Source organism: Oncorhynchus gorbuscha, linkage group LG11 (genome assembly GCF_021184085.1).
Source record: "Oncorhynchus gorbuscha isolate QuinsamMale2020 ecotype Even-year linkage group LG11, OgorEven_v1.0, whole genome shotgun sequence".
Classification (NCBI taxonomy): Eukaryota; Metazoa; Chordata; class Actinopteri; order Salmoniformes; family Salmonidae; genus Oncorhynchus; species Oncorhynchus gorbuscha.
This window is the reverse complement of record NC_060183.1, coordinates 61,720,162-61,735,525: the sequence shown is the minus strand read 5'-3', so window position 1 is coordinate 61,735,525 and position 15,364 is coordinate 61,720,162. Positions and strand designations below refer to the sequence as shown.

General features: G+C 42.4%; 1 protein-coding gene across 11 annotated transcripts in view; it reads right to left on the bottom strand.

Annotated features, from left to right (window-relative positions):
- The window catches only part of mast4 (microtubule associated serine/threonine kinase family member 4), a 167,980-nt gene that overhangs the window by 13,840 nt on the left and 138,776 nt on the right, over positions 1 to 15,364 (bottom strand). For all 11 annotated transcript variants that reach the window (XM_046370374.1, XM_046370372.1, XM_046370373.1 and 8 more), the window contains 13 exons: positions 13,739 to 13,814; positions 13,310 to 13,519; positions 12,616 to 12,717; positions 12,025 to 12,157; positions 7,396 to 7,457; positions 7,219 to 7,310; positions 6,204 to 6,412; positions 5,823 to 5,961; positions 5,270 to 5,402; positions 4,849 to 5,014; positions 3,162 to 3,263; positions 2,041 to 2,163; positions 1,817 to 1,932 (listed from right to left, as the gene is read on the bottom strand). In XM_046370374.1, the coding sequence (XP_046226330.1) occupies positions 1,817 to 1,932; positions 2,041 to 2,163; positions 3,162 to 3,263; positions 4,849 to 5,014; positions 5,270 to 5,402; positions 5,823 to 5,961; positions 6,204 to 6,412; positions 7,219 to 7,310; positions 7,396 to 7,457; positions 12,025 to 12,157; positions 12,616 to 12,717; positions 13,310 to 13,519; positions 13,739 to 13,814 (1,663 nt within the window). The remainder of the gene's footprint in view (positions 1 to 1,816; positions 1,933 to 2,040; positions 2,164 to 3,161; positions 3,264 to 4,848; positions 5,015 to 5,269; positions 5,403 to 5,822; positions 5,962 to 6,203; positions 6,413 to 7,218; positions 7,311 to 7,395; positions 7,458 to 12,024; positions 12,158 to 12,615; positions 12,718 to 13,309; positions 13,520 to 13,738; positions 13,815 to 15,364) is intronic.

Here is a 15,364-nt window from a genome sequence, read left to right as displayed (position 1 = left end):
ATGTAAAGTGCACATTTAGACTCAATATGTGTTTGGCCTGCTTGTATGACAGAGGTATTTATTATAATCCTCAACATCTTTCAAAATACATAGTCCTCTTAAACTCTTCACTCAGACAACAAAACATAAAAGTTGCCCAATGAGAGGGAGGGATGGGAAAACCTCTTGTCGCGTGCTGTGCTCAAGTTCAGAACGGTTGTCAGTCAAAACCCATACAGAGCTGTGAAGCAGAGCCAGAAGTTATGTATAGTAGGGCCAGAAGTTATGTATAGTAGGGCCAGAAGTTATGTATAGTAGGGCCAGAAGTTATGTATAGTAGGGCCAGAAGTTATGTATAGTAGGGCCAGAAGTTATGTATAGTAGGGCCAGAAGTTATGTATAGTAGGGCCAGAAGTTATGTATAGTAGGGCCAGAAGTTATGTATAGTAGGGCCAGAAGTTATGTATAGTAGGGCCAGAGGTTATGTATAGTAGGGCCAGAGGTTATGTATAGTAGGGCCAGAGGTTATGTATAGTAGGGCCAGAAGTTATGTATAGTAGGGCCAGAAGTTATGTATAGTAGGGCCAGAAGTTATGTATAGTAGGGCCAGAAGTTATGTATAGTAGGGCCAGAAGTTATGTATAGTAGGGCCAGAAGTTATGTATAGTAGGGCCAGAAGTTATGTATAGTAGGGCCAGGATGATACCAGTATCGCGATACTCGTTAGTATCGTGGCAAAGAAACCAAACACAAAGTGGATTTGACTTCTTCAGGAAAACAGCCCTAATGTTGGAAACAAACATTATGTTGTCATCCAGAGTCACATGTATTTATTTTCCAAACTATAAGCACACAATATTTTACATACAGCTGGTTTTTAAAGGACCAAAGAGTTTGAACTGCTTTGCGTTTTCATTTTTGATACTTTGATACTGGTATTGTCACAGCATGTTACTATACTTCCACTGTGTTCCAATTTAGTCATCAGTGCCCAAATGTGCAATTTTCAACCCGTATATGGGTACGAGTGTAGAGGGCTACATACCTGGACAACATGCAGGGACAGACACGCAGAGACTTTACAGTCTTTCCTCATAGAGGACAATATTACTACATCTAAACACCATCACTATCATCAATATATCCGTTTAGCATTGGGACACAGAGTCTGATACCATAGAAACCACAATCAGTGGTTCCAAAATAGTGGCAGCAGCCACTGGTTAGCCACAGGTTAGATTATCAGGCCATGCACAAAAAAAACTGGTGGGTAACAACACTCAAAAAGATCTAGGTATGTAACTGAATAAAAACTCTTCCTCTGAGACATTCTTCTGCCTTAGAAGGCACTTTGTGCATTATTTTCAGAGGCAGAGCGTACTGCAATGCAGCACAACAATGTGTGCAAGTCTGTGTGTGTGTGTGTTTGCATTGTGTTCTAAGTTCTACCAAAATAGATCTGATTTGCAGCAGAAAATTTATGCAAAGCCGAGCTCTACATAACATGCTGCAGGGGGGTTGGGGGGAAAGACTCAAAGAATGTAATGGAGAAAAGATCTATCATGTTGGGTTTTCATTGAAAGCTGCAGATATTTGTATGAACTACATATATTTTCTGTTGAGGGTAACTACCTCATTGATCCACCATTGTTTTTCAATCATATGGAGTAATATGGAAGTGAGTAAGCATTAAGGCCTTGAGCGAATCTTTTGTAATTTATCGAGACAGAGAGGAGGGGTGGGTAGAGTGGGGGGAGATAGATAGAGAGAGAACGAGAGGGGGTTGAGTGTGTGTGTGTGTGTGGGGGGGGGGTAGACAGAGAGAAAGACAACCCACCTTGGAGAATCTGTGAGAGCAGGACGAGAACTGACGTAGCTCCACGTTGAAGTCTTCATCATTGGTATCCTCCTCTTCTTCCTCTGTCTCCAAGTGATGGTACCTATCCGATCGAGCTGTAGGGATAAAACATTAGCTACCATCTTTACTAACTTTCACTTTTGAAATGGCTGTATTCTATAGTATAGGTTAGTGTACATTTTGAGAGAAAGAAGTAAACTCACTGTCAAAGTAGCTGGTGTCGTCCTCTGACTCCAGCTGAGGGATGAACTCAGCCTTCTGTCTCAGCAGACTGTCCCAGTCCAGAGTGTGGAAGAACTGGTGGTGCTTCACCTCATATGCACCACCTAAGGATGGAAGGACATGCAGTACACATTAAGAACAGAGACACTCAGAGATACACAGATATCTTGCACACAAAAGACTAGTGAATGCAAGCACTACAAACGCACTCAAACACACTTCCGCTCCATCCAAGATAAAGGTCGACATTGGACAGCGGTGGCACTGCCCCAACACAAAAGGAAGAAGTGCAGACGCTAACATTTCTTCCTCGCTTTATCATTGGCTGGCACCCAAAAGTCGTATCACCGGCCATAAATTATGCAGTGCAATTTCCTGCCGGTGACCTTTGAGGAAGAGACCGCCTGCTGAATGGTTCGACTCGACCCAGGGGATTGGCTCTGATGAATGCAGTCCTGTGTAACCTGATTAGATTGAATCTGCTACGCAGGAGACAAAATCTACATCCTAAATGGCCCACTATTCCCTATGCTACACTACCTTTGACCAGAGCCCTATGGGCGATATAGGGAATAGGGTGCCATTTAGACGTAGTCAAACAGTGGGCGGCCCGTGGTCTCCGGTCAGGGAAAATGTTTACGATCCGCAGACGCTGATGATGCGTGACCTTGCCCAGGTCGACATTCCTGAGGGGGCTCATTTACAAGGCAGTATTGTTATTTGATAAACTGTTCCGCCTATTTGGCTGACCCAATTTATCCCTCTGTATGTTTAAATAATGCGCTGTGATGAGAAGCCACATGGACAGTTATGGGAATATACCACTGTCTGTACCTGGACTATTTTATCTGAGGAGAGAGAATGCTCCCTGGTAGGTCATAACTGGTTGTAAACCTCTTAACAGTAAAAAGGCTTCAACAAACTAAAAGTAACCCACATAAATGTGCCAGAACTGTAGGTTCTTTACACATGGTCCTTCCCAGCACGGTTCCATCAACTATGGTGAATGTGAAACCAGGCCAGCCCAGTACAGCTCGGCTTGGCTCGGTAGTGTGAAAATGGTATTTGTGTGTGGCATGTGTTGTGCACAACTTGTGACTACCTGTGCCCATCCTCTCCAGGGGGTTCTGTCTGAGTAGGAGGGTGATCAGTTCCTGGGAGTCAGCAGGGGGAGCGTCCTCTCCCTCCGGCCAGTTGATCTCATCTGGGAAACAACACATACTCAGTTCATTAGCACTCAGTAATATCCCAGAAACAACATATACTGCCTTTAACTAGCAGTTAGCAATATCCATGAGACAACACATACTGAGTTAGCTAGCAGATAGCAATATCCCATAGACAACATATACTGAGTTAGCTAGCAGTTAGCAATATCCATGAGACAACACATACTGAGTTAGCTAGCAGCTAGCAATATCCCATAGACAACACATACTGAGTTAGCAATATCCATGAGACAACACATACTGAGTTAGCTAGCAGCTAGCAATATCCCATAGACAACACATACTGAGTTAGCAATATCCACGAGACAACACATACGGAGTTAGCTAGCAGCTAGCAATATCCCATAGACAACACATACTAAGTTAGCAGTAAGCCACAGTTTTAACAGTCCCACAATTATAATCTGATTAACGCATGCGATTGTGCATTTCCTTAGACAAAGGTCATATTGTTTATTATTGACAACCTTCACTACCTAAAGGATGAGAAATTCAATTCATTAGTGTCTGTTCTCCAGTACTAAAATAATGTGTTATCCAGGTCTGAAAAAAATGATGTGATAAAAAAATCCTTGTGTCTGCATGTTTGTGTGTATGTGTCTGTGTGAGTCTGTTCATGTGTGTTTGACCAGTGTAGACCGCTAGCAACAGTTGAGAAATACCAGTGTACACCAAACCAGTAGAGTCTGTGCCATGCCACGGTTGTCTCTTTGGCGCCATGAGGCCCCCATTTTAATCAAATTTGGGAGTGGGGCATGAATATGCATGGTGGCCCTCAGGCCTGAGCAGCGTGGCATTCAGCTCAGTGTGTTCAGAGCCCTTTAATTAACACTGGGTCTCTATGGTCTAGTATGATGGAGAGCACACCAAATCTGTCATGGCACCACATTAATTAACATAGGATAGATTGAGTTTATGTGTAAAGGATCCGCTTACAAAGAACATCACATGCTGACATTTTAAACTATTTTTTCTTATTCGTTGCATAGAATAAGTAGGAGAATACACCATGTCTGTGCTATACACTTAAAATGGCTAGAAAACAATGGCCATAAGGAATTTGGCACAATATAGAGCACACCAAATCTGTCAAAGCACACCATTCAATTTCATAGGATAGATAGAGGGGGCTCTCTAACGTTCCCTGTATAGACTTCTCTCTAACAACTTCCACTGCTGTCATTTTTTAAAGTCTTGTTCCTTTATTCAGCATAATGTGCTGTAAATGTAAAAAGGCTTGAACACAACAGCCATAAGGAGGTTATCATACACTTGAACTTGAGAAATGTCTTTAGTTTTAATGTAAGCCACATCCCACACAATTGGTTTTGTGCATGAACATGCCTTGATCCCAAATAAATGGGAAAGATTGGCACCATCCAATTCCATATTATTTAGTTAGATATTGACAATCTTTCCCATTCACCGGGGATAAAGACCTTCAGATTTTTCTCCTACTTAGTCATGCATTGTTGTCAATATTAAGTGAAATTTCAACATAATTGGAATTTAGGATTCGCCCTAAATGTCAACTCAAAAAGAGAGAAGAGTGAGACTGACCACTGATGACCTGTCCGAACAGTTCTTCTGGTGTGTCTCCAAAGAAGGGTACGCAACCCACCAGGAACTCATAGAGTATGATGCCCATGGCCCACCAGTCCACTGGTTTCCCATAACCCTGTCTAAGGATCACCTCTGGAGCGATGTACTCTGGGGTTCCACACACCTACACATACAGACAGAAGGAAACAGGTACTAGTAGTATGTTTTGGTGAAGCGTTGAGGCTTGAAACTGTCATATTTGATAAACAATCACCTGAAAGCTGTAGGTATTCAGTCTGAGCATGTCAAAGTGTTCAAACTGGATACCATAACGGTCATGTTCTCTCTGCTTGCTTGTTTTAATTATGAGAAACTATAAATGAGTGAGAAAGACTGGCCTATACTGTAGGTAGAATGCCAGTCCATCTCTACACTGTACCTGTTTATCAGAGAACTCTCGGGCGTCCTTCTCAATGTGTCCCTCATACAGGTTAGTGGTCATGTTCATCAGGCCCACCTTGGACAGCCCAAAGTCTGTCAGCTTGATGTGGCCCATGGAGGTCACCAACAGACTGGGGGTGGGGGAGAAAGACACGAGCATCACATAGATAGCAATGAAGATAGATCTTCAAATCTGGCTCAGAATACAATAAGTAAATGAGTGACATCTGTGCCTCTGCTTTGCTTGCTCTTTGGGGTTTTAGGCTGGGTATCTGTAAAGCACTTTGTGACAATTGCTCATGTATAAAGGGCTTCATGAAATAAATGTGATTGATAGACATCAATGACCAAAGTGACTGACTATTTTAAAAACGTAAAGATCAGCAGTCTGAAGGGTGTCTAACCAGACCTGTTCATGCAGTCTTGCCAACTACTATGACATGTGTTGTCTTTCCAGGATAAGCAGCACTAACAGATCTGAGATTAGACTATATCTATCTACATTCCCAGTGAGAGTAGCCGACTATACTATAGCGATATTAGAGACTGACTTGTCTGGTTTGAGGTCCCTGTGGACAATTCCATAGTTGTGGAGGTACTCCAGAGCCAGCACCGTCTCAGCAAAGTACATCTTGGCCATGTCCACAGGCAGGGGGCCCATGTTCTTTAACAGGTTGGCACAGTCACCACCTAATGGCATACAGACACAGAATTGTCTTACAGAGTTAATTCTGACATTAAAATACTGTATACTACAATGAAGTACATTCAACATATGATTAATCCCAACCCAAAATTGGTAATACTTTTGGTAAATAATAGGGCTGAACAACATTAACCAGTATTTCTAGAGCAGTTTATCCCCCTGGTGAGCTTCCTGTCTTCCAGTTTTGGTAAGAAAGAAAAGTAAGAAAAAAATAACGGCTGCCTACCTTCCACATACTCCATGACCATGCAGAGGTGTCGTCGTGTTTCGAAGGAGCAGAACATTGAGACCACAAAGGGGTTCTCAGCGAAGGTCAGGATGTCTCTTTCCACAAATGCCTGCTGGATCTGGTTCCTCAGCATCAGGTTCTGTTTGTTGATCTTCTTCATGGCAAAGCGCTGTTTGGTCTCCTTGTGGCGCACCAAATACACAGCCCTGTTACAGAGAGAAGACAATACATCAGACACACTGTTCAGGCTGAGGTAAATCAAACATATATTGCTCGGTCTGAGAATGACATTGTTAGTCATATGCATTTAACTGCCAAAATAAAGAAAACACCAACAAAGTGTCTTAATAGGGTGTTGGGCCACGAGTCAGCAGAACAGCTTCAATGTGCCTTGGCATTCTACAAGTGTCTGGAACTATTGGAGGGATGCGACAATCATATCATTAGGAATTTAATTGAATAGGATCTCTATGGCGACACCATACTTCCACAATAAATTCCATCATATGTTTTTTCGTTAATGGAGGTGGAAAAATCTGTCACAGCTCCAGAATCTGTTCAATTGGGTTGAGATCTGACACACACCATTTAAACTCCCTATGTTCCTTTGAACATTCCTCTTTCAAAGTCATGGCAGCCACAATGATGGCCAAATGGGCATTTTTATACATGACCCTAAGCATGATGGGAGATTAATTGCTTAATTAACTCAGGAAACACACCTGTGTGGAAGCACCTCATTTACTCAAGTTGTTCCTTTATTTTGGCAGTTACTCTATAAAGATGGATTGAAATCACACATTCATAGCTCTGTTGAGAGGGAACACACTGTCAGTCCTGTGGTAGACTTAAATCATGGACAGGGCCATGAATTGGAGATGGTAAACATAAGTGACAAATTTCCTTTGTGTAAACCCAAATCACATACCCCATTCAAACACTAAATAACAGCTGAAACAGATCAGAATTCCATCATAGCCGTCCTCACTGATACCAGAGAGGATGCTCTCACCCATAGGCTCCGTTGCTGATGAGTTTGTTCATCTCAAAGTCCATCTCGCAGGGCTTTCGTCTGGATCGCAGGGCCGCGTTCAGACTCTGGGACTGGGAGGACAAGAGAGAGAAACTTTATTCAACTGAAATAATATCCTGCAACTAAAAACTTGAATAAAATATGCTGAATACTCACAGAGTCATCTGTCTCGGGTGTTTCAGCTATCCCACTATCATAACTGGTCATCTGAGCAATTTCTATAGGAGCAGAACCGAGAGGAACAACATGTCAGCATTTCATTCAATGCCATTTCAGCATTTTCACCTTCTGACACAAAACAGTGCCCTTTGAATCCAGATGTCTTCTATATACTCCAACATTTAGTCAAAGCCTATAGAGAGTACTGTATATTAACACACTCTTTATTTGGCAGTTAAGAAACAGTCTGTTGAGCGGAGTCTGAGAAATCCTACAGGAGGGGAAATAACATGGAAACCAGAAGAGGCAGCAACACAAACACATGTCGGACATCCATTAAGAAAACCACAACTCCAGAACACTCCTGTGTGTGCGTGTATCTTGCGTGTACATTCGGGTATGCACATGCATGTGTGTGTGCATCCCCTCCCATCAGCACTGTATGAACAGCAGGAGCTAGCAAATCAGGAGTGGGTTGTTCGGTCATCCCAACAGTGACCCTAATCACATTTCTAATGTAACTTAGCATCTGTCCCTGCCTAGGAGGCTGCTTCCAGCGCTCCAGGCAACTGGGCAAGAAAAACACACAGGATAGGCCCAGGGGAAATGAGTCAAGAGACATTGGCCAATGAGGACGGAGGTTAGTGAGCCAGTCTGTGTCGATCTGTTTCAGCTCTATAGGGAGACCATGTGTTCCTAATTAGTCAGAATGAACACTGGGGTTTGAGTGGAGAGAGGAGAGGCACATTTGGATGGCAGTCAGTTCAGTACATTCCTCTACGCCACCATCTTAGAACTTCTCTATTCTAGTTATATTAGCCTTGCTAGTTATATTAGCCTTGCTAGTTATATTAGCCTTGCTAGTTATATTAGCCTTGCTAGTTATATTAGCCTTGCTATAAAAGTTAGCTGTAATGCTGACAATATTTTGGTCATTGGGTAGCTGGTACTTCTAGTACTAGTTCTTCTGTAGTAGTAATACAAGTCATTCACCTTATCTAAAAAAATAATCTGCTCCAGCAATGCTTTCAAAACGTTAAAGACCAATATCGAAAACATAATTAGGATTTATTTCAATTATATTATCATTTTCTCTCAGTACATTACGGAGGGAGTTTCACGAGGACGTTAACGTTAATTAAAATGTAATAAATTATTTGCAGATGATTCCTCTCCTCCACTGAAATGAGATCAAGACACCAATTTAGGCTGTAATGTTCTGATGAAACTGGTTGGGTTAAGTAGATTCACGATCAGAAATCTTATGCTTATATTCTCCTCAGGTCATCAATGTAGTGTTGACAGGTGCTTCGAGAACAAAGTGTGAGAAGTGATTGGATGATATACAATACAATCTATTCACCTCACTGAATAATTGATTAAAAAACACTGTTTTGCAATGAAGGTCGACAGTAGCCTCAACAGCACACTGTAGGGTAGCACCATGGTGAAACCGGAGGACAGCAAGCTTCCACCCTACTCTGGGTACATTGACTTCAATACAAAACCTAGGAGGCTCATGGTTCTCACCACCTTCCATAGACTTACACAGTAATTATGGCAACTTCCAATGGACATCCTCCAACCTATCAGAGCTCTTGAAGCATGACCTGACATGTTATCCACCCAATCAAAGGGTCAGAGATTGAATCTAGTACTGAAAGCATCAGCTACATCTAGCTAGCACTGCAGTGCATAAAATGTGGTGAGTAGTTGACTCAAAGAGAAACAATCTGAACAAAATAATTTCTTAAATGGAGGAGCAAGAAAGGGCTAGCTATATTTCAATATAATTTATATATTTTTTTACTTTCACTTACTTACCTAACAAATGCAGCTAGCTAGTTTAGCCTACTCAAACACCCAGCTCAAACAGATAAATGCTATGTCAGCTAGCTGGCTATGACTATCCAACACAAGGAACTCTTCCAAGTCAAGGTAAGCTTTTGGTTTTATTAATTTGATTGTCAACGGAGCCCACTGGTGTAACTGCTAAACTGTTTACTGACTGTACTGCATGATTTTAGCAGGTTTACTAACACATTCTAGTAGCTATGTTGACTTGACGTTAACTAATATGGTGACAATGATATAGGCTATGTGTAGCAGTTATGATATGAAGGTTTGGCTTTGAAAGGTTTTTCGCATGGTCACAGACATCTGATGTGTCGTGCATTGAAGTCCACAAGCAAAGGCAAAAGGTGAGAGGAGGAGAGCACGCAGATGCAAGAAGGACTCCACCGAGCTGTTTGTATGTGGCTCTGAAAGGGAACTGTTTGCGTGTGATCAGGGGTGTACTCAGACCGGCAATTCTGTTTAAAAACATTTCTTAAACAGAAGCAAACGGAACGAAACAGGGATAAACACACCTTAATCTACCCAACAGAAACTCTTGTTTGCAACTGTTGGACTAATAATTACACACCCGATCAGTCTGAACGCGGCCCTGCGATCCAGACGAAAGCCCTGCGAGATGGACTTTGAGATGAACAAACTCCTCAGCAACGGAGCCTATGGGTGAAAGCATCCTCTCTGGTATCAGTGAGGACGGTTATGATGGAATCCTTATCATTTTCAGCTGTTATTTAGGATTTGAATGGGATATGTGATTTGGATTTTACTTAAAGGGCATTTTTCACTCATGTTTACGATCTCCAATTCATGGCCCTGTCCTGTTTTCAGCTATTTTTTTTAAAATATATTGAATGAGCTAATTATTTCAAAAGGCATAAAATATATTTGGTTGAATTGTTATGTAATCAAGGGTGGTCAACCATCCTCCAGGAGAGCTCATGTGCAGGCTTTTATTCCAGTCCTCTCTAACAAATCACATTTCAAATCAAAATCAATTAACATTTTATTAGACACATGCGCAGAATACAACTTACGAGCCCCTAACCGACATCGCAGTTGTAAAAAATATGAGTAAAAAATCAAAGTAACAAGTAATTAAAGAGCAGCAGTAAAATAACAACGAGACTATAGACGGGGGTACTGGTACAGAGTCAATGTTGAGGTAATATGTATACGTTGGTAGAGTTAAAGTGACTATGCATAGATGATAACAATAGAGTAGCAGCGGTGTAAAAGAGGGGGGAGGGCAATGCAAATAGTCTGGGTAGTCATTTGATTAGGTGTTCTGGAGTCTTATGGCTTGGCGGTAGAAGCTGCTTCATCTAACCACTTTTTTATTGATTGAATCACGGTGCTTCCTGCTTTAATTTTTGCTTGCCAGCAGGAATCAGGAGGATAGAATTAGGGTCAGATTTGCGAAATGGAGGGCGAGGGAGAGCTTTGTACGCGTCTGTGTGTAGAGTAAAGGTGGTCCAGAGCTTTTTTCCCTCTGGTTGCATATTTAACACACTGATAGAAATTTGGTAAAACAGATTGAAGTTTCCCTGCATTAAAGTCCCCGGCTACTAGGAGAGCTGCCTCTGGATGAGCGTTTTCCTGTTTGCTTATGGCGGAATACAGCTCCTTCAGTGTGGTCTTAGTGCCAGCATCAGAGACTGGGCTTGTTCTGGGCTTGTACGCGGGAAAGCAGTATATCATTCACATCAGGCTCGTTGCAATGTCCCATACATTGGATGCCCAAATAAAACTGGAAGTATCTACAAAACCAGTTTTGAAGCCCCATAATCCAAAAGAAAGGCTACATAAAAAAGAACTGTTTGCGATACAAACTTATTTGGATTCATCGAAATGAATCATTTGTTCAGTCAAAAATAATTGTGTAAATGAATTGTTCAAGAAAGTAAATACATTTTGTAGGACCTTATTCACGAGTGTTGGTGGAAAGTTTTAGGGAAATTTTAAAACAATCATGTTAATTATAGTTAAACAGTTAATTACAGGGTACAATATATGTTTTGAATTGGCTACCTAGCTATTAGTCTGTTCTCTATCATATTTCATAGGCCTACCTGCCTGCCGCTGCAATGTCCGACTGTCTCTCTCTCCTTGAGCAATGGCCCACTCCTCTCACACACATGTGCGCAATCAAGGACGCACTAAAGTGCATTCCGATCCTGGCTTATATGTTGATATTAAAAAATAAAATAAAAAATCAAATTAAAATTAAATTGTGCCTAAAAAATGTACATCAAGATTAACTATTTGATATATTTCCATGACTTATGCAAAACGTTTTAGATTTGATCATTTTCTTAAACTTTTCCCCACCTGGAAAACACAATTTTAAAAGTCCAGGATTTCCATGACTAAGAATCTTGTTAAAAATATTTGATTGGTCCAAGCGTGGCTTGAGGGAGTTTCCACAATATTCCTCACACCAGTCCATTCCTTTTAAATCAATAAGGGGGTGTGTACACTTTGGGATACGGATTAAAAATTGGAACGTAGCCAGTGTCATCTGTAGAGCATGAATATCAAGGCTAGCACATCTTAGGTTTTACATCACGAAATAAGTTATTTTCTACATACTTAGAAACTTATTGATTACTTGAATAAAGCAGGCCACCACTGGAATGAGTTCACAGCCCCTTGCAGCTTTCAGCAGAAAGCACTCTTTTCAATCTGAATGTGTGATGCTTGGCTGCACCTCCACTCATGTTGGTTTAGGCACTGTCTACCTGCCCAACTCCTACAAGGTCAAACCTGGCATACCTTCCAGGGGGTCCCGTGTGAGCCCCAACTGGCTGATGATGTAGCGGGGGATGTCAGTCTTGATGCCCTGGCCCTCTTTGGCGTGACCCTCGGCAGCCTCCAACAGATGGTAGAACTCCTCTGGATCAAACTCCTGAGGAGAGGACAACACAGGGACACAGGTTTCACTACAACACTTCTGGAACTCTTAGTTTTAAGTTCCAACAGGCATTGTCTGAGTGCTGTTGGCTTTTCTCTGGGTTGATAATGTAACAATCAATCAATAGCAGGAGCGCGAGAAGGATGCATTGCATCTGTATGGCTCGTCACCAGGTCACAAGCCTCCTCTTTATGCAACAGAGACATGGATGAGATGTCTGTCAAATGACTCACATAATTGAAACCTAGTTTAGATAGAGCTGCATGGTCATTTGTGTAGTTCTGATTAGCCGTGGGACAGAAATAAGTCATATTTAGTATTAATGCCCAGAGATTTGACTAGTCACCCAACATGGTCAGGAAAAACTCCTGGCCCTAGTATAATTAGTGTGTGAGTGAGAAGTCATTGCCATGTGCTTGGTAGCTAACTAGTGACAATCAGGCGAGACATACCAGGCATTCCAGGAGGCGTGCTGGCCTGGCGATGACGATGAGGATCTTCTTTACCAGCTCTTTGATGAAGTTCACCTCCTGGCTCTCCGACCGGGACGTGGACTATATACACACACACACACACACACACACACACACACACACACACACACACACACACACACACACACACACACACACACACACACACACACACACACACACACACACACACACACACACACACACACACACACACACACACGCTCAACATTTTATACAGACCTGTGAGCCGATCAGTGCTCGGGACTGGAAGTACCATTAAGTAAGAGGGAGGGATTATCATAGTAAGCCTGCATGAGGGGAGAGGACACTGAGCAATACAGAATATCTATAGTTGTAATAGTGCTTAAAAAATGACTGAATACCGTAGAGGTAACAGAGCACTGTAAATCAAATCATTTTGGTGAAAGAATCTGTTTGATTGTATCAAAGTCCTATGCAGTAATGTGTACTGATATTGTAATTACACTGTGCTTATTACTATGGTAAAAGGTTCATGTATTTTAAAGTGGGGTAGGTGGCACCACACTACTCTTTATTGCTTTCTTTCCTCGTCTACTTTCCTTCATTATGCCAGATTATTAATATGGGGGTAGACACAAGGAAAGGTAACCACTTAACATTACTGAGCTGCACCAATAGTGTCACCCACCTCCTGGAATAGCTTCTCCAGCTTGTCGGTGAGCTCACAGAAGTAGCGCGAGGTGACGTGGCCCAGGCGGCTCTTCTCCAGGCAGTCGCGGACCAGCTCGATGATCTGGTGGTGGGCAAACCCCAGCACACCGTCCGCCAGCGGCAGCACGCTCTCCGGGGAGCTGGTCCGGATGATCTCCTGGATCCTCTCCTCCATCTGGGCCGTGGCCTTGAGACATGGAGGGGTGGAAACGGTTAGAAGGAGAGGACATGAGAGAGGGTAAAAAGGTTTAAAGGTGGTAGAAAGTGGTGGCAAAAGTGGTCAGAGAGGGTAAAAAGTTTAGAAGTGGCTAAAAAAGAGCAACTATTATGTCACTGTGTAATAAACCTTATGTAAGACATTGGCATTTTGTTTTGATACCAAATGACAGGCGACAAGGCCCCTCACCTTAGGAAAGCGTTCCTTGTAGACATGGTTCATCATAATAATCTCATGATCACAACAGGATGGGGATCTTCCAGGGCTGCAAACAAATAAGAATATAAAGGAAAGATCAGTACTTATATTACAACACATACTGTATCTTACAGCAGAAAAATGCATTGATATACAGTGCATTCGCAAAGTATTCAGACCCCTTGACTTTTTCCACATTTTGTTGCTTTTCATCCTTACGCTAAAATGTATTAAATTTATTTTTTTCATCAATCTACACACAATACCCCATATTGACAAAGCAAAAGGAGGTTTTTAGAAATGTTTGCACAGTTATAAAAAAATAAAAACAGAAATATCACATTGACATAAGTATTCAAACCCTTTACTCAGTACTTTGTTGAAGCACCTTAAGCTCTGTCAGGCTGGATGGGGAGCATTGCTGCACAGCTATTTTCTGTTCTCTACAGAGATGTTCAAAATCGAGGTTTCAAGTCCAGGCTCTGGCTGGGCCACTCAAGGACATTCAGATACTTGCCCCAAAGCCACTCCAGCGTTGCCTTGGCTGTGTGCTTAGGGTCACTGTCCTGTTGGAAGGTGAACAATCACCCCAGTCTGAGGTCCTGAATGCTCTGGAGCAGGTTTTCATGAAGGATCCTTGTACTTTTCTCTGTTAATTTTTCCCTCAATCCTGACTAGTCTCCCAGTCCCTGCTGCTGAAAAACTTCAATGCAGCATGCTGCCACCACCATGCTCCACCGTAGGGATGATACCAGGTTTCCTCCAGACATTGAATTCTTTGGCCTGAATGCCAAGCATCATATCAGACAAGATAATCTTGTTTCTCATGTTTTTTGGCAAACACCAAATCAAAACAAATGTGCCAAATACAACAAGTGTAGTAGACCTTATAGTGAAATGGTTACTACAAGCCCTTAACACTTTGTTTTGGCATTTTCTTAAAACTCAGAGATAAGAAAAACAAATAATTCAAGAGCAGCAGTAAATAATAGCGGGGCTATATACAGGTTCAGAGTCAATATGTCAATGTGCGGAGGCAACGGTGACGAGGTAATTGAGGAAATATGTACATGCAGGTAGGGTTATTAAAGTGGCTATGCATAGATAATAACAGAGAGAAGCAGCAGTGTGGTGGGGGTGCAAATAGTCTGGGTAGCCATTTGATTAGCTGTTCAGGAGTCTTACGGCTTGGGGGAAGATGCTGTTCAGAAGCCTCTTGGACCTAGATTTGGCGCTCCGGCACTGCTTGCCGTGCGATAGCAGAGAGAACAGTCCATGACTAGGGTGGCTGGAGTCTGACATTTTTTAGGGCCTTCCTGACACCGCCTGGTATAGAGGTGTAGCTTGTCCCCGGTGATGTACTGGGCCATACACACTACCCCCTGCAGTGCCTTGCGGTCGGAGACTGAGCAGTTGCCATACCAGGCAGTGATGCAACCCGCCAGGATGCTCTCGATGGTGCTGTTAAACCTTTTGAGTATCCTTTTCCTGTAGTCCACAATAATCTCCTTTGTCTTGATCACGTTGATGGAGAGGTTGTTGTCCTTGCACCACACGGTCAGGTCTCTGACCTCCTCCCTATAGGCTTCCTCATCGCTGTTGGTGATCAGGCCTACC